Source organism: Ochotona princeps, chromosome 10 (assembly GCF_030435755.1).
Source record: "Ochotona princeps isolate mOchPri1 chromosome 10, mOchPri1.hap1, whole genome shotgun sequence".
Lineage (NCBI taxonomy): Eukaryota > Metazoa > Chordata > Mammalia > Lagomorpha > Ochotonidae > Ochotona > Ochotona princeps.
The window spans coordinates 31400009-31419041 of NC_080841.1; the positions used below are offsets into that span (position 1 = coordinate 31400009).

General features: G+C 40.1%; 1 protein-coding gene across 15 annotated transcripts in view; it reads left to right on the plus strand.

Annotated features, from left to right (window-relative positions):
- The window catches only part of DNAH14 (dynein axonemal heavy chain 14), a 230288-nt gene that overhangs the window by 83902 nt on the left and 127353 nt on the right, over positions 1-19033 (plus strand). For 14 of the 15 annotated variants that reach the window (XM_058669242.1, XM_058669230.1, XM_058669231.1 and 11 more), the window contains 9 exons: positions 432-663; positions 1106-1159; positions 1842-1987; positions 4300-4368; positions 4967-5153; positions 7466-7542; positions 10266-10425; positions 14151-14240; positions 15875-16009. In XM_058669242.1, coding sequence (XP_058525225.1) covers positions 432-663; positions 1106-1159; positions 1842-1987; positions 4300-4368; positions 4967-5153; positions 7466-7542; positions 10266-10425; positions 14151-14240; positions 15875-16009 — 1150 coding nt within the window. The remainder of the gene's footprint in view (positions 1-431; positions 664-1105; positions 1160-1841; positions 1988-4299; positions 4369-4966; positions 5154-7465; positions 7543-10265; positions 10426-14150; positions 14241-15874; positions 16010-19033) is intronic. The other variant, XM_058669232.1, reaches the window with a different exon arrangement.

Genomic DNA, 19033 nt, shown 5'->3' on the forward strand with positions numbered 1-19033 from the left:
GTAGAGGACGGAATTTAAAATTAGCTATTTGACTTACTGTGTTCATTCAATCAATGGAAATCTGAGTGTGCAGAAAATCATGTTTCTGGATGTAAACAGCATTTTTCTCAAGAACCCTTCTAAGAAGGGTCCAGATGGTGATGATGAATGCTTCTATTGATTGGAAACCAAACCTCCTCAGAGCAACCTGTATAGAAACCCTCCCTTAGGTGGGCATCACTGTTAGGTGGTGTGATCCCGCCAGGCCATTCACCACGGAGGGGAAACCACTTACCTGTGTAGTGTCTTCTGAGCTCTCACATTTCTGATCTAATCCTGCCACTCTTCTTTTTCAATTTCAGTGTGTTGAGTCCACACTCATTTTTAATCTTGATGTTTCTTCATTTGAATAAAAATTGTACCCCAATAATCATTTAAAATGTTGCTTTCAGACATTTACAGTACAAGTGGGATGACAAGCAGAAGTTATGCTACGTATCTCAAGGACATGCCACTTTGGCTTACGGCTATGAGTACTTGGGCTGTACCCCAAGGCTGGTCATTACGCCCCTCACAGACAGATGCTGGTTAACCTTCCTGGGAGCACTCCACTTGAACCTAGGAGGTTGTGCTTCTGGTCCAACAGGTGTAGGAAAAACAGAGACTATCAAAGACCTAGCCAAAGTAAGTGACTTCCATGTACAGAATAGAAATGTCTTTTCTGTCACACAAATTTCAATGATGCCCTAAACTGACACAGTGCCTGTTGTCGAAAAATTCATTGCTTTTACCATCGACACCTGTTAATTCAGTGAATTTATGGATTAATTTTTAAATGCCGATTGTATGCTGAGAGGTCAATCTCCGTAAGCCCACGTTCTCTTTGAATGTATTTGGAATAGCATTAACTGACATGTGAATGATCGTGTGTGTGTGTGTGTGTGTGTGTGCGCACGCGCGCAAAATAGTAAAACCATCATATGTACATTTGTATCATACCAAGTTTTTTGACTCTAATTTTACCTTGCAAAAAGTCTCTGGAAAGGGCACATGTTACTAATCTGGCAGTTTTGATGTTGGAATTTTGTCGCATAATTCAAGAACTAAAGTATTTTCTATTTTTCAGGCCTTAGGCAAGCATTGTGTGGTCTTCCACTGTCTTGAGAATTTGGATTATAAGGTAAAGCTTCAATATCTATGCTCCAGGAAAAAAAAATGTACACATAAAGAATGAAAGAAATAAGAAAAAATGTTGAGAGTCACTTAGTAGTAATAGAACTATAAGTTCTATTAATAGTTTTAAATAGAGCATGCATCTAGAATGTAATAGAAATTTAAAACATATGCTTTTAATTCAGCTGAACTGTTAAACAGTGATTTTCAATCTTTCTTGACAGCTAATCCTTTTGAAGCATGAGCTTAGATGGAATACAACTATATAAAACAATTGAGAGTAACACTTTAAATACAAAGTCATTTTAAGTGCTAATCTGATTGGGGGTGGAGGGTGCAGGTACGCAGCACTGTGACATAATCGGTGGTTGCCGGGCTGTGCCGCTCTAGTTGCCGGCTTTGACCGCCCACGTGTGCTTCCTGAGAGTGCCAAGAGATTGTTCTTGTGGGCTTAGGCTCTTAGAAGAGACAGGAGAAGGAATTGATTTGTCCAGAGGTTAACCATCTGTTGCTTTGAGTCCTACCGAAGAAGTACCTGTGGGGAGGAAATGCCGCAAGTGCTCCCTTGTTTGGAGCAAGATGTGTCCACATTGATATCCCAGCAAAACCTCCCACCTTTGTGGCAGTTTAGTAATCAGCCAACCTCTCTCATTCATTCTCTCCCTGTTTCCCCGTTTTGTCCTCCGAAGACTGTGGAAAAATTCTTTTTTGGGCTGGTTCAGTCAGGAGCCTGGTGTTGTTTTGATGCCTTCAATCGAATTGATGTAGAAGTTCTTTCTGTTTTGGCCTCCCAGATCCTAACCATTAAGTGTGCGAAAGCCGGCTATTCCGTCAGGTATCTGTTAAATACTGTCTATACTGTTTGAAGGGAAATTCGTTACATGTATTGTCAGGTATTCTCTGGATGGGGTCTTCAGAGCTTTTTTATTATTTGGGGTGTTTTTGGTTTTTGTTTTATAGCACATATCAAAAGGAATGGCACTTTTCTTCACTGTTTGCTTGACAAATGATGTGAAATGTACATATAATTAAAATGTCATAATTCTTTTAAAAAGAATTTTATCTACTTTATTCCTCTCTTTATCCTTAGCACCCAATAATAGTATTGACCATTGGATCCTACAGATTATATACATATTTTTAAGATTTATTTTTATTTGGGGGGGGCAAATTTTACAGCAAGAGGGACGAGGGAGAGAGCTCTTCAATCTGTTGATTCGCTCCCCAGATGGCCACAATGACTGGAGCTGAGCTGACCCAACACCAGGAGCCAGGAGCTTCTTCCCAAGTGTCCCATGTGGATGCAGGGTCCCAGGGACTTGGACCATCAGCTACTGCTTTCTCAGGCCATAAATAGAGAACTGGATTAGAAATGGAGCAGCCAGGACAAATTTTTAAAAAGAGAGAAAAAGGCTTAAAGGGACAACATTTAAAAATTGAGAAGGAGAATAACAATGAAGCAAAATTCTAATATATAAAGTTATAGAGGATTAATCAACTCCATTATAACACATGATGACCGATTTCACTCGTATCAGTTAGCTCATGGTTTGATCTTCTCAATGGCACATGGATAACATTTATGCATATAGAAAATTAGGATAAATTTCTATCATTGCTCATCAGATAAAACTAAGTTATAATCTTATTGTAGATCAGACATTTTAGCAAATATTTGTTCAGCTTTTGGGAATGACCAATATCGAGGTAAGGATGGCACACTTTAGCATTTGTCACCTAAAGTACAGAGACCGAAGTGACCGAGTGAAGTCACGTGCTTCCACCTCACTGCAGGTCACTTGAAACATCAAATTCAGACCTTAGGAAAAGTCTAAATTGTCCTTGGTGAAATAAACTGAATACTAAATGAGGTTTCACCACGATTGCCGTAACTGTCATACATAAGTTAGAAAATGACAGGTAAAAATAGAGATTTGCTTCAAAGTAGATTCAATCTCTTCTTTCTGTGACCTTGCCTTTCAAATAAATTAAAGTGAATCTTATGTTAAAAAAAAAAGCACATATAGGTTTTAGGCCAGTGTAGAGAAATATTTATGAATGAGTGTCCAACTTTGGGGATGGTCTTTGGATCTACCACAAGATTTATGCAAATATATATGTGCATTTTTAATCAACTTAAATAATCTTATTACCTCTTCATCTTAGGAGATTATATCTGAAGAAACCAATATTTTTGAATTTTTTCTTTAAATTTTACATGTAGAAAGATATTTACCACACAGCTGAAGCTTGCTTTTTCTCATGCTGATTGGGGTTTTTTTTTTCTTATCAAATTCATATGCTTTTAAGTAGTAACAGTGTTATGTTATAATAACTAATGTTTATGATGACCAATAAACATGTTTTCAGATAAAATTTAGGAATCTAGGTAGTTTGCTTTATGGATATAAATTAATTTGGTGGCTTAGAACTTCTATTAACATTTCTAGCTCAAACTAACGTTCAGTAACTTGTGGCTTTAGTCAAGGATTTTTGTACAAACTGAATGTGTATTCCAGACTTTACAAATCTAGGGTTATAGTTGGGGGTCACAATAACCCACATTTTTGCTAACTCAAACTCCTAAAGCATGTTCTCCATTTTAATTCGTGAGGTCCCAAAATCTTCTCACATTCCTCTCATGTTTTGCCCACCTGAGAAAGCACTGCAGAATTTCTCTCCATTGTCCCTACTGCTGGTACCAACAGTGATATTCCTGCTGAAAGTTTTGTGTCACAGTCCTCCCAAAGTTTTTGACCCCTCTGGGTGGGAGGACTTGGGAGGTAGACTCTTTTCCATGCTAAAACCTGCTACCATGTGCCCCACCCTGCTTTCTACTGCATCGTCCAGGCAGAGCCCTGGTATTTTCTTCAGATCTCCTTTGATTCTTTTCCCTGGGTAGATCAGCTCATATATGTACCCAAAAGATTTAGCTATGATCAGCTAATGGCTGGATCCTACCGGGCGTCACAGCTGTGGCTTGAGATGAACATGTGTTCTCCTTCCTCTCGCCTTTATTCTACTTGGCGTGTTCTACTTGGGTTTAGATGTGGCATTGCCTTCGGTGAGTTCCTAAATTCACCTATGGTTCTAGCATTCTCTGGCCTACACAAAAGTAGTCTCTCAGTGATGAATCCTGTCTCACAGGTTTGTACTGGAAGGAAAAGAGATTCGTATCAATATGTCTTGTGCAATATTCATCACCATGACACCTGGGTAAGTGTTGGTGAGTCTGGTGAGAGTAGACACAGATCATAGTCTTTCTAAAACCTTATCCACAGATAGATGTTTGCTTGACTTTTCAAAATCATTTACTTTCCACCACCAGTCTGAGTTCTGTCCGCTACCCACATCACGTAGGAACAACTGCAACTCGGCCTCTGTCCGTGTGGATGAGCTCCACAGGAAGCTTCTGCCCAAGGGGCATTTTCACTTCATGCATAGCCAGAGAAAAAGAAAAAGATCAGCATTGTGTCACAAAGAGAACCCAGGCAGAAAAGCTGATGAGTGGCAGAAGGAATGAGAAAATGATGGTTACAGGGAGTGGAGGCGGGGCAGGTCCAATAAAACCTGATTGAACACTGCTATGGTCGAGCGAATCATAAGGAAGCTGATCCAGGGTGGATTTCAGGGGGAGGCATAGGCAAAATGAGATAAATCAAGAAGCTCTGTGAAATAGAAACCATCTTGTAAATCCAATTTTCAGAGAAAGGTTGTGTAAAAAGTTGATGGAATTATCTGGTGGCAGTGGTTCCTGATTTGAAATACGGGAAAGTGATGTTCTTTTTTAATGTTTTTTTTTCCCCCGCTTAAGTTACCCAGGTCGAGTAGAGCTCCCACATAACTTCCAATCTCTGTTTCGCCCAGTGGCGATGATGGTGCCCGATTATCGAATGATTGCTGAAACCATTCTGTCTTCAGCTGGGTTCAAGGCTTCCAGATCACTCTCTGGAAAGCTGGTCAGCCTTTGTGAATTAGCTCACAAACAGCTCTCCCAAAAGGTAAAGTATTTCAAGGTGATTGTATAAGAATAAAAAATGTAGAAATAACTTCAGTAGTACTTACCTGGTGTTGATTCAGGAATGATAATACAAAAAATGGAAAATATAAATAATGGAGCTCGAGTCCCCATGGACACATTGAGTATATGTTCCAATTTCAACGTTAGGCAAAATGTAAGTCATTCAAGATCCCAAACTGAAATTTCCTCAAAACCTGGAAATTATAATATTCCATACAAGAAAGCTAACAGAGAGAGCAGTGATTTCAAAGCTTATTTGGCATTTCTTTCCCCGCTCTCCAGCCCAGTTTTTAATTTTATGAGAAGACTTCAACATGTTCATAGAAAACTGAAGAAGTTTAAATATTAAGCTGAAGTTTAAATATTAAAGTATTATTAAATACAAAAGTACTAATGCAAACTATTAAATACAAAGTATTACTGCAAATTATTAATGATTATTTTAATCATATAATTTATACAAAGTATACAAAAATGTAACATGCAAAGTATACAAAATATACTAAATATACAAAGTAATAGTTTGTAATAAAGTATGAATAAATAATAAAGTACAAATAAATAATACAAATTATTAAATACAAAAGTAGTATGAAATTGAAAGTTTATTTAGTTTATTTTTCAACATAAACATCCTTGAAGAATTAAGCATCTTGGGAACTTCCCTATGTCAGTCTTTTCATGAATGAATATTTTATTATGGATGTCCTTTAAAGACCTAAGACTAGAAACCAAATAGAAGTCAAATCATGACTGTAAGGTGGATGCCTGATGATTTCCCAGTAAAACTCTCAACAAATTGTCCTTGCAACATGGAAAATGAGCAGAAGCGTTGTCTGGGGCAGATGGTCTCTCTGCTAAAGCTTTGGTTATCTGTTAAAATAATTCCTCCAGAAGCTGACATTATCATTCTTGGCCCACCAGAAGAAAATCAGCAGGAAAAGGATTGGAGCATCCCGTAAAACCACACTGTGACCTCTGCTCCTGACTGAAACTTCCCCTCCTGGTGTGGTTTGCTTATGTCTTGTCTCCCCTTACAGTTCATCAAAGAAGCGCGTCAGGATCTTGATCCTGCTTGCTTAAAGTTTTCTTTGACCGCTCTGTGCATATCTCCAGCTGATCTGAGTACAACAGTTTGCACACAGAAAGTTGGCTGCGTTGAACATTGCAGTCAGAATCTGCAAGCTGAACCAGTTTGTATGTCTGAGGTGCTCAGTGGTTTTTTTTTTTCCTACTGTTGATTTTTGGGCCTCTCGAGTAAACAGCACCAACAATATTAACTTTTTTCACTCATTTGAATAATCTGTCACAAGTACCACCCTCAACATCATCTTGTCCCTTCTTGCCTGTCCATAAGCTTGTGCTTTGCTTGAATCTTTGCTCCTGTAACTTCTCTTAAGCATTTCACACTCCTTTATCCAAGCTTTGCTGTAAGTTTGATGTCTACTCTTACTCTAATCTTAGCACAATTCCTGTTGCTGTGGTAGGGGCACTTTTTGTTTTTTTGAAGATTGACTTTCTTTTTATTAAAAAGTCAAATATACAGAGAGAAGAAGAGACAGAGAGGAAGATCTTCTGTCTGATAATTCACTCCCCAAGCAGCCACAATGGCAAGAGCTGAGCTGATACAAAGCCAAGAGCCAGGAGCTTCTTCAGATCTCCCACGCGGGTGCAGGGTCCTAAGACTTTGGGCCATCCTCAACTGCTTTCCCAGGCCACAGGCAGGGAGCTGGATGGGATTCTACCGCATGCAAGGCAAGGTCTTTAGCCACTAGGCTACCACTCTGGGCCCAGGAGCACTTTTTAAACTGATAGTTTTCTGAGTGCCTTAAACTAGATCTGATTCAGGTGTGTTATGACAAGTCAGTACAAATTACTTGGATACAAAAAAACTTTTTTGAAATGCATGAGTTTGTTCATGATATGCATTTTCTATGAATTTTGTAAAGATTGTATTCTATGTCTGTGGGACTAAAGAATCTGAATTTCCATAAAGTTCCCAAGTAATCCTGATGCCAGCTTAATGAGTATTTGTTTCCAACCCAAAATGCTTTGATCAGCTAGCCACATTTTTTTCCAAACTACTTCTCTAATATTGTTTCAATCTACCCCTTTCTAGTTGAAACAAAATTTTATTGGGATGCTAATTGTTATTTCTTAACTTTTAGTTAAAATTGGTTTTTAACCTGTTACTCTTTCTTTGAAGTTCAAATATTGAACTTTTAACTTCTCTGATTTCACCTTTTTTAGACTGGCTTATGTAATATAACTCAACTCTTCAATGTTTGATAGGATCATTATGATTTCGGCTTGCGGTTTCTGAAGACAGTCTTACTAATTGCTGAAAAGGAGAAACAGCGGTTTGGAAGGTACGTTGAATTTGGAATTGAATGTTATGTCAAAGAGAATTATATGTCCCTGGGAAAGTAATTTGTAGAATTTTCAGTAATGTGAAAAAACCGAGAGCTAGAGTGTCACAGGAAAACCTGTAGAAACTACCTAAGAATACAACGAAAGGGAAGGAAATATGCACAAAGTTATCCAGTATGCTTCCCCAGAGCAATGTTTTCTTCTTAGATATACATAAACCTTTATGTAATGAAAAACGTAATAAAAGTCCATTTAGAAAAGCAATAAACTTTTTTAAAAGATTTTTTTTTTTTTGGAAGAGTCAGAAAGAGGTAAAAAGAGCGTAAGTGAGCTTCCATCTGCTGGTTCACTCCCCAGATGACTGCAGTGGCCATGGCTGGGACAAGCTGAAGCCAAGATCCTGGAGCTTCCATTTCTGTCTCCCAGACTCCTGGACCATCTTCTGTTGCCTTTTCCGGGCTATTAACAGAGAGCTACATCAGAAGTGATGTGACCAGGACACAAACTGGCTCCCATGTGGCCTGCCAACCTCACAGGTGGCAGATGTACATGCTACAGCACAACCCCAGCCCCAGAAGAGCAACAAGTAGGATGTAAACTCACATAAACACACAGTGGCCCTCCACATGCACAGGTTCTATATCCATGGATTCAACTAACTGCAGTTTGAAAATACTTGAAAATATTGAATATATTGAAAATACTTAGCAGGCTTCCAATAGGATCTAGTGTCATCTGTGTTATTGAACTGAAAATCCTCAACCTTCCTCTGAGTGGAAGGCTGGTTGACCCCCGCATCACTCTCCAGGTCACTGCCATGCTCCAATCAGCCGCAGCTAAGGTTGTATCCTTAGTGAATATCCATTATGCCGCTTACTTGCTCTTCCAGACTCCTTTGTAGCTGTGACTTTGATGTCCAACTTTAGCAAATCTGACACAGCAGTCAAAATCGGAATATGCAGACAAAAAGGAAAAGGAAACCAGACGCATATAGAACCTGTTCTGGTGGGTGACAGCCATGGAGACATCTGTAGCCAGGTACCAGGAATGGTAGCACCAGGGATACTTCCCAGCTACCAGCACTAACTGTTCCCTAGAGCCAAGGATGGTGTTGGTTGTTTCTTTGCATGCCTGGCTGTTGCATGCCTACATTCTATTTAGTATTATTGTGGTGACCCTGCCAACCAGACGGCTTAACAAGCCTAGTTTTGGCCCTCCCCTGGAGGTTTTTTTTTTTTAATGTTTTTATTGCATTTTTTGAATTAATTTATACATTAATTACATTGTATTACGTGACAGTTTCATAGGTACTGGGATTTTCCCCACCCCTCCCCAAACCCTCCCCCCATGGTGGATTCCTCCACCCCGTTGCATAACCACAGCTCAAGTTCATTTGGGATTCCCTCATTGCCAGCATATAACAAACATATAGTCCAGCGTCCCATTGTCCAGTCAAGTTCAACACCTTCTCAGGGAGACCCCCTCTGGGCTGAAGGCAGAGCCAGCAGAGTATCATCCCGTTCCGTCAAAAGCTCCAACATACCATCAGCAGCAATCCAGGCACAATGAGGCAGGTGCAGAGTCCACTGATTGACATAGTTCATCATAGAGTCTCCCCTGGCCCAGTGTTTCACTGTCAACACATAGCTGAGGTGGTTAGTTGATCTACTCCATCTTCCATCTTTTCTTGGTTAATGTTCTGTTTCCTCCGTTTTGATTGAAGGGATCCCCAAAGAGACTCTGAGGTGTTCCCAGATCAGGTTCCTATATGTATTAGCAAGCACAGTGCTCGACTCAGTCCATCACCCCATCAACTGGTGGTTGCAACCGCTGGGTTGGTTCTATTCTCAGCCCTGACCACCACCATTGGAACCAATGAGTGTTGCAGTCCATCCCGGGTCTGCCCATCACACACTCGACCCTCACTTAAACCAGTGGATGTGTGCTGGTTGGGTGCTGCGTTCCTAACAGGCACAGGCAGCCTCGCCTTGGCATTTTGTGTTGTGTACTGTGTTTATCGCAACCGAACCTGGCCAGACCCCCACACAGCTCCAGCGCTCAGACTTGCCAGTGGATGACGTGAACCGACTCAGCCAGGTCCGCCCTCAACCCGAGCCAGATGTATGCCAGTGGGACACTTTCCATAGCCTCTTCTGGGTTGTTTTCCTCCATGCTTCCTGCGCTTATTTGTAGGGTCAGTGTCCTGTCAGAGGAACTGTTAAGGTTCCTCCATCAGACCCCTCCTGGAGTCATGTTTGGCGCATACCAGCAGGTCCATGGGCCAGCACCACTCATTCCATCTCTTGCCCCAGCACGAGCAGCGGCCTTCCTTAACTGGTCTTCAACCCGTTCTGGTTCCTGCGGTTGGAAGTTTCAGCCCAGCCACGGCTCGTCCATACCCACATATAGCTCATATATGGCTCATTTTCCCCTGGAGGTTTTTAATAACCTGATTTGTTACTTTGTATTTTATACAAGTCTAAATTCCTTTCTGGTATTTACAACTAAAAGCTCCACTAATTGTCCATCAATGAGTTGGTGACTGGGAGCTCTCAATGAGTTAGAAAGTGTCCCTCAAGTTGGGAGCCTGCAACTCCCACCCAAGCTTTACAGCTGATCAGAAGCAAGGAAGAAGAGGTAAGGACACTGGGATGGCTACCCCTAGGTGATATTGAATGTCGGCAGATAGACATGTTAACTTGTTTGTTTTCTGTTGTTAAAGTGATGCGTCTGAAGCAGCCGAAACACTGATCATTACCAAGGCTATAAGAGAAGCTAGCTTACCAAAATTTCCTCCTGAAGATATTCCACTTTTTGAAATGATTGTAGAAGATATTTTTCCTTCAGTGACAACCACAAAAGTAAATCCGTCTGCCTTGGAGGTAATTAAGACCTTTAAAAATCAGCATGACTTATTTAGCCATGAATTAGCAATTAAGTTAATACACTAAATGCTACAGTTTTTCCAGAAATATTCTTTGCGTGTTATAATTTGAGAGATAAAATTACTTGAAGATCTAGGTAAAGTGCTTGGGGTCCTTGTATCATATATTGGAGTGTTTTGGTACAACTGCCCAGGCCAGTACTGATTGCAACTTGCTACTAACACGGAAGCTGTGGGCAACTGTGGGTGGCTCATGTAGTTGACTCCCTACCACCCAAGAACAAACAGATTGAGGAGTTGCCAGGTTTTGTCTTTAGCTTGATCCAGCATCAGCTGTTGTAGCAATTTGGGGGAGTAAATCAGTGGATACAGGACTCATAGTCTCCTTCCTTCTCCCTGTCAAGTAAATCAGAACTTTTAACAATGTTTGGGCATTTGTATTTTCCCTTTTGGGGAACTTCAAGAGTTTTCAGAACACCATGGTCAGATGGAAAGAATTGTGTATCCTTGGGCCAGGAAGGCCATGATTTAGCTTGTTTCTCAATTCTCTCAAATGTCCAATGAAGATAATGTGTCTGTGCTTTTGATGTTGAAGGGAGAGCTTTGAGAATCACATAGTTGTGAAAACAAAAGACTGAAACGGTAAAACCCTGGCACAGTGGAGCCCTGTAATCCTATCAACATCAGCTTGTAGCCATTGGCTCAATCTCCATAGTTTAACTGTCTCTGTTAAATGCTAGCATGTGGATTCCTGACATTCTTCAGATCCCAGTCTACATCCAAGACCAGCACAGTGGAAGGCAGGGATGCAGGGATATGTTTTTTTATAATATTCCACAGAGTTAGAGCTGGTGATCTCAATATGCTTTTTTTGATTGGTATATTAGCCTATTTTGTAGACATGGCAAATCTGAATTCTAGTATATTCTTTGGTTATATTTTTATTTTTATAGTTGACATTCTATTTAGGAATTGCCTATTTTGTGTTGATTTATTTGGATTTTTTTTACAGGCTCATGTTATTCTATTTATATTTTAGTGTTTTAATGGTATGCAAGTTTCTGTTTATTTGGACAAAATCTGCGAATTTCCTAAAATGAGCAATGATAAGAAATTGAGATACAAGGCAAGGGGGAAAGAGGGAAAGATCTTCCATCCATTGGGTCACTCAAATTGCCACGGTGGTTGGGACTCAGCAGGCTAATGCCAGAACCAGAACTCGAAGTCAGGACTCCCTGGTGCATAAACAGGGAACTAGATTGGAAATGGAGCAGCCAAGCCTCAAACCAGCACACTGCTGCGGGACCTTCTGATCCGGGATGCCAGCATCACAAGCAAAGGCTTACCTTGCTGCGCCACAATACTGCATCCCTACTGATTTTATTTTTGGGCCTTGATTGCAAATCCATCTTTTCATGGGCTTCATTATGACAGTCTGAACTTATCGAAAAGTTCTCTATACAATCATGTGAGTCCATTCTGCTATTCTCTCAATTTGCCTATTTTCACATTGATAAATATGTAACCTACCAACAGCTTAATAAATTGTTACCAGATGATAGTATAGAATTCATAGCAGTGTTAAAAAGATCATAGGTTAAAGTTGCAATTATTTTAAAACTAAGTTTGGAGTAACACAGTCTTTTAGTTAGTGTGTTTGCTTTTCTTTTGAGAGACATAGAGACCACTAATCCATTGGTTCACTCTCAAATGGCTGCTAACATGAGCCACTCCTGGGAGCCCAGAACTCAATCCTGGGCTCCCACCGAATTATTTGAGTCATCACTTCCACACCCGAAGATCTGCGTTATGAGGAAACTGCAGTCAGGAGTGGAGCTACGTGTTGACCCAGGCACTTCAGTGCATGGCTGGGACAGCTCAACAGCTAGGCCAAATGTACGCCCTTGCATTTGATGGCCTGCATGATGATCAGCCATGTAGAGCCTGCCCAGAAAGTACTGTATCTCATTAAATATAGAGTTTGTTCACCTGAAATTCAAGCATCAAAGTCACATTAAACAGGCAATTGTGATGGGTCCACGTGGTTCCCTTAACTGAGAATCCACCAAAACCATATCCCAGCATGACAACTACATACTGTTTCTCATCCAGCTGGCACTAGTGAACAGTACGTACAGCCACAAATATTGTATAATATTTCAACTGTGTGGAAATGCTTAGCCAATGGCTGGTCTGTCTGAAATCTGATTCTGATGGTGCGCATCTCTGTATCCCATGCTGTTCCTGTTTCATACCTGTGAGACTTCCAGGTTTATATAATTAGAAGAACAGAATTCATAACCCCTGCATCTCAATCTATCCGAAATCCAGGCTTTGAGTGGGAGAGCTTATCAGCTCCATTTGAAAGAGCTTACAGTTAAAGAGTCTGCTAGCTAATCACCTCCCGTTGGTCTTGTCGGAGCTACTTTTTTCCATTGTACTATCCTGTTAAGTGTGTTATACAGCTGCTTTACTCTATCACACTGCAGGTATGAAAGCAATGAAAAACAGAACAGGAGATAGGACAAGCCAGCTTTTGTCCATGGGCATAGCTGCTATTTGTATCTACACTGGAGTAAACCCTCCTCTTTTTATCTTTCCAAGTTGTAGCTACCTGGAAGAGTTGATTGTACAACTGCATCATGTCTTCATTCTTGCAAATTTTATATTCCATCATAGCATATTCTCATTTTTTAAAGATTTATTTATTTTTATTGGAAAGGCAGATACACAGAGAGAAGGAGATACAAGAGAAAGATCTGTCCATTAGTTCACTCTCCAAGATCTGTCATTGCCACAACAGGCAGAGCTGAGCTGATCAGAAGCCAGCAGCCAGGAGCTTCCTCTACGTCTCCCAGGCAGGTACAGGGGCACAAGGCTTTGGGCCGTCCTCAACTGCTTTCCCAGGCCACAAGCACAGAGCTGGATGGGAAGTGGGGGCAGTTGAAGTATGAACTGGCGCTGATATGGGATCCCAGTACATGCAAGGCAAGAGGACTTTAGCCATTAGGCTACCATGCCGGGCCCATAGGATATTCTTAACATTGAAAAATTTAAATATGCAAATTTTACAACTTTATGATGATTAGGACCACAAAAGGTGTAGACACTTTATATTTTCTTCCAATGTGGGTATTAAAAACTAGTTGCTCCCAGTGAGCAATGGTCTAAATGTATCTTAAAACATGGGTTCTTAGTTTGGAAGAGGATTTATGTTACCAGGGATCTGTGAACATAAAATGTTGTGTTACACTTTTTTCAAGAGAGTAATAATGGTTTCATTATTCTCACAGGATTATTACCCAAAGGATAGTAATTTGTACTTAGTTAAGAGAGATTTGGGATATTTAAATGTAAAAGTTCAATTTACAAGGGGCCTGTGCATTGGCTCAGCTAGCTAACCTTCCAGCTCCAAGCACCATTATCCCATATGGGGTGTCCTGGCTGCCTCCTATCTGGTTCTTTACTTATGGACAGGGAAAGCAGTGGAGAATAGCCCAATGTCTTGGGACTGTGCACCTACGTGGGAAACCCAGAAGAAGCTCCTGGCTCCTAAGTTCAGCTTGACTCAGTTGTAGCCGTTTGGGGAGTGAACAACCAGATGGAAGATCTTTCTGTCTCTCCTCTCTATAAATCTGCCTTTCCAATAAAAATAATAATCTTTCTTTAAAACAAAAAAGTTCAATGAAGAGTAGATTTTAAATTACTGTTATTTCCTTTTAGAAAGTAATACGTGTTGCAACACAACAGTTAAGTTTGCAACATTGGCCACCCCAGAAAGAGAAGGTCATACAGTTTTATGCTCAACTTCAGGTAAGTGTAGTTTGGCATTTGGTAGTTATTTGCATGGATTTCCAAAAGTAAGATCCAGAGGGGAAACAGAGCAATTTGTTGTTCTTGTTATTCTTTAAAACTAAGTAGTTTATTGATTAGCTAGCTCCCTAAGTCTTTATTATTTGTTTTTTCACCTTAACTCTCAGCAGGTTCATCTTTGACCCTCACCCCATTAACAAGGTTGTAAAACCCATTCAAACATGCTATAAAATATTTTGCATCATAGTTGTACGTCCTTTGAAGTTGCTGTTCTCTATGAATAAGCTGTTTGGCAAAACATTTGTGTTCACTTCGCTGCTAAGAAGATTGCACATCCTTTTTTTGAGTTTTCTTTGAATTACCAAAATTGTAGTAGACTCATGAGTCAATTGGTTTCCTGTCTTTTTCTTAGTGAATGTATGTATTTTCCTTATGCATCATAATTCTTCATTGGTTATGGACATTACAAATAAACTCTCAAAGTCTTGGGTTTTTAGAAAGTATTCAGTTGTATATAAAGATGTTTGGATGAAGTAAAACTGTCTTTATAGTTTTGGGGGAATTTTGTGGTTCCATTTTGAGAAATAACCTATTTGTTAAAAATTGTTTTCTATAATTTTCTAAAAGTTTGAGATATTTGCATTTTACACTTTTAAATTCAAGTTTGTTTTAAGGCATCAGGTAAGGATTTATTTTTTCCATATATTAATATTTTTTTTCCAACTTCTTCTCACTGATTTGCTACTTCTGTCATAATACCAAGTTTTCACATATAATAGGGTTGATTTACTTTAAATTTTATCCTTTTAGGCTATTTCTCTGTCTCTATGCTTATGTCGCCCAATCTTAATTATTATAGCTTTATAGTGAGTCTTTATCTCTGATGATACCTATCTCCCACTTTTGTTATTTGCAAAACTTTCTCAATCCTTCTTGACCTTTCTCTTGCATAGGGTTTTTAGAATTAGCCTTTTGACTCCTGTCAAAAAGTGCTATTCAAATTTTTATATAAAACTGAATTAATACTTGTAAGAGTTTATACAGGTTCTCCTTCATCTGCATATTTGTCAAAATTTTACTCTGCTTATGAGCAAACAAGTTAGCCTGCCACAGTTCAAACTAGTAAAAGAAGCTGGACTCCTAGGTCAGAAACACTGAGCATTTTATTATTCACTGCAAAAGCAGTAGCCAGAGTAATATCACGTGGGCCAGTTCCCCAGAGCCTGTGGGATAATATGAGGGCTAGACCCACCTCCTCAGATGCTAAGTTGTGTTACATGAGAAGAGGATTGAGCTCAAAAGAGCACTAGCAAGAGATATGCCCAACTTCTACCTTAAAGTTACTTGATTTTTGTTTTCTATTTTTTTCACTCTGGGCTTCAAATAAGCTTGTCCTTTATGCTGATGAGATGATGCGCTCTATGTCTTCCACAACTGCTCACAGCCATGCTTGGAACACAAGTATATCCATGTGGGGAAGATACTGTTGGAGGCTTGTGTTCCTGGTGATGTGAACGTTAGCCTTGTCAGTGAAAGCACAAGCCAGATGACAGTGAAGTAAAGAATAAATTGGAGGAAGAGATGGTCAGTTGATATAGGCAAATATACGAATGCATCTGTAAATTGTGTTTCAGGTGTGTGTTGGTGTGATGTTAGTGGGCCCAACAGGTGGAGGAAAGACTACAGTCCGGAGAATTTTAGAAAATGCATTAATACTGTTGCCAATTGCTGACTTACTGTCGGTTACAGAAAGACAGTCTGCTTCAAAGGTAAATGATCTACTCAATAAACTGTTTATTTGGTTAGATTCTGGTCAGATTCTGAACTTCAGTTAGTGTTTTATGTTCTCTTTACGTAAGTGTTAAGTTTATTGCTAGGAATTTTGTAGTGAAAAGTCTGTAGAGTTGATATCTAAAACTTGTTATTTTCGGTATAAAATAAAACTATTGAACTGTATATTTCATATCTAGATGCCTTGCTGTTTAAAAATTAATTTTCAACATAGAAATGAATTAGTTTTATTTCCAATATTTACATAACTTATGTTCTTATTGATATGATCTCCAAAAACTATGTTAGCTATAATATTGTTCCTCATTTCCTCTGGAATACAATTAATGTTTATGCATTTAATATGATGTTTTGTCATGGTTTCTGATAAATTTTTTATCATGCTTTTGAGATTACTATTCCCATTATCTTTCAACTTTTGATCATTGCAGCTTATTAAATGATTTTTGGCATCTACTTTTTAATTTTTATTTGATTAATGTGATTAAGCTATGTTGACATATTTACTGTTGTTAAATTATCCTAGGATTCATAGACTAGCTCCTGTGTAGTAATGATATATTTTCATTTAGCACAAATTCCAGTAGTGTACTTCAGTTACCTTATATAAAGATTTATTGCTGGAAATACATTGCACAAGTCTTAAAAGTCAAGTTTTCAGTTTGTGTGCGTGTGTGTGTGTTTCAGTTAGGATGAAACATTTTGCTTTAATGTAATTCATGTAGTGGTTCACCATTCTTTTTAAAAATATGTGTTTGTTTGGACGTCAGAGTTGCACAGAGAAAGGGAGAGACAGAGACAGTGGCAGGTAGGAGGGTAGATCTTCATTCTGCTGGTTCACTCTCCAATGTCTAAACTGACTAGAAATGGGTCAGGCCAAAGCCAAGAGAGAGGAGTCTCATTCCCTGACTCTCACACTGGTGGCAGGGGCACAAGCACTTGGTTACTCTCTGCTGCTTTTCCCAGGCTACCATTAGGAATCAAGGTCAGGGAGAATCAAAATGGCGGAATAGGGTAACGACACGTTTATACAGATGGAAAAACATTTAACCAGGATGAAGCAGAGAGGACATATTTCAGGAAATAGAAAGGACAGAACAACAACAGAGGGGTACCTGGAGACTGACCGACACAGGAAAGCAGCAGACACAACGGTGTGGTGTTGCAGAGACTGATATTCCAGCACGGCAATCTGAACTCCACAGCAGCCAGAACTCCACCAGCAACCAGGTGGGAAGGGACTTTGACTGGGAGCTTGAGAGGTGAACCCAGACAAAGAAATGTCCGTTCTGCTGGTCCGTTTGATTTGACCAGGAGCAGAGCCAGAGCAGCAGATCTCAGACGGGCAGTGCGAGAACAGAGTGGATTTCAAAGTCCAGTCAGCCCCCTAGAGCTGAATGGGCGCCATTTTGCGTAAGGAGGAAAGGGCAAGGGAGAGGACTGAGCATGCGCTGAGCTGGGAGTGACCTCTTTTCTGTCTGGGTGAACTGCAACGACGTGGCATTCTACGGGTTCCACTCAGGGCAGGTCTGGGATAGCCCTCGAATCTGACTACCAGCAAATCAAGAACCTTAGTGGTTGTACGGCAGGCGCCATTTTGGGCACTATGGCAATAGCTTTGGGACTGCAGGGGACAATAGTGAACTGCGCATGTGCTGAGCTCGCGAGAACTTACTGAGGTCCGAGACTGCACTGGTCCCGTAGGAAAATAATACTGACTGTGGCATTGTACGGGTCAAAATAGGTCCGTGTGGCACCCAGATCTAATGTCCAACAGGTTCCAGCAAGATCAGCGCCACCAACAACCTAATTATATAGGACACCTGGTGTCTCTCTCATCCTGGGACCTGCTCCAACTGGAAGTGGGAGAAAGGTTGCAGAGACAACGGTGCAGCCTCAGCACGGTATCACAGGAGGTGGTGAGTGGTGAGCTGGGGCTGTGGAGACCACAGTGGAAATCTGACATAAGAACCCAGTCCTGGAACTTGCTGGAGGTTGTGGCACAAGTGGCTCCAAGAAAAGTTGTGTACCAACCGCAATAAGTAAAATCGCATTGTAGCCCTGTGGGTGACACAGCTTAGAAACCTGCCAAAAGGGGAAGACTCTGCTAACCAGAAGTACAATGATCAAGAGCAAAAGAAGAGACAAAGGCACAATGAATATTGCCGAAAACTCTCCTGCAAGGGAGCAAAACCCTATGCCAATCTCAGAGTTAACTGAGGAAGACATCGAGAAAATGGGGCACACAGAATCCATAAGACTCATTTTAAAGCTTCTGATCAACAATGAGAAGCACATACAAGAGTTCAAAGAATTTAAGGAAGTAATAAAGCAAATCAAGGCTGGTATATCAGAAATTAAGAACACAGTAGAGCAAATTAAGAGTACAGTGGAGAGTCTCCAAAATAGAATGAAGCAAGCAGAAGAAAGAATCTCAGAATTGGAAGGTATTTCCTGTCATCAGAGGGAAGCAAACAAAAAGCTGGAAGCAGAGCTGGATCAGGCCAAAAAAAGTATTCAAGAATTGAAAGACACTATTAAGAGGCCAAATGTAAGAGTTATGGGAGTCCCAGAAGGTGCAGAAAGAGAAGCTGAGCTTGCAAATGTATTTAATGAAATAATAAAGGAAAATTTCCCTAATCTAGAGAAAGAATTGGGAAACAAGTTCCAGGAGGGGCACAAAACTCCCAACAGGCTTGACCAAAAGCGATCTTCACCAAGACACATGATCATCAAGCTCTCTTCAATTGAACATAAGGAAAAGATCCTTAAATGTGCACATGAAAAAAATCAATTGACATATAAAGGAATGCCAATTAAGCTCACAGGAGATCTCTCACAGGAAACTCTACAGGCAAGAAGAGAATGGAGTGACATATTCCAGATTCTAAAAGAAAAAAATTGTCGGCCTAGGATAACATATCCAGCAAAGCTTTCTTTTGTCTTTGAAAATGAAATAAAATTCTTCCACAGTAAAGAAAAGCTAAAAGAATTTGCCTCTT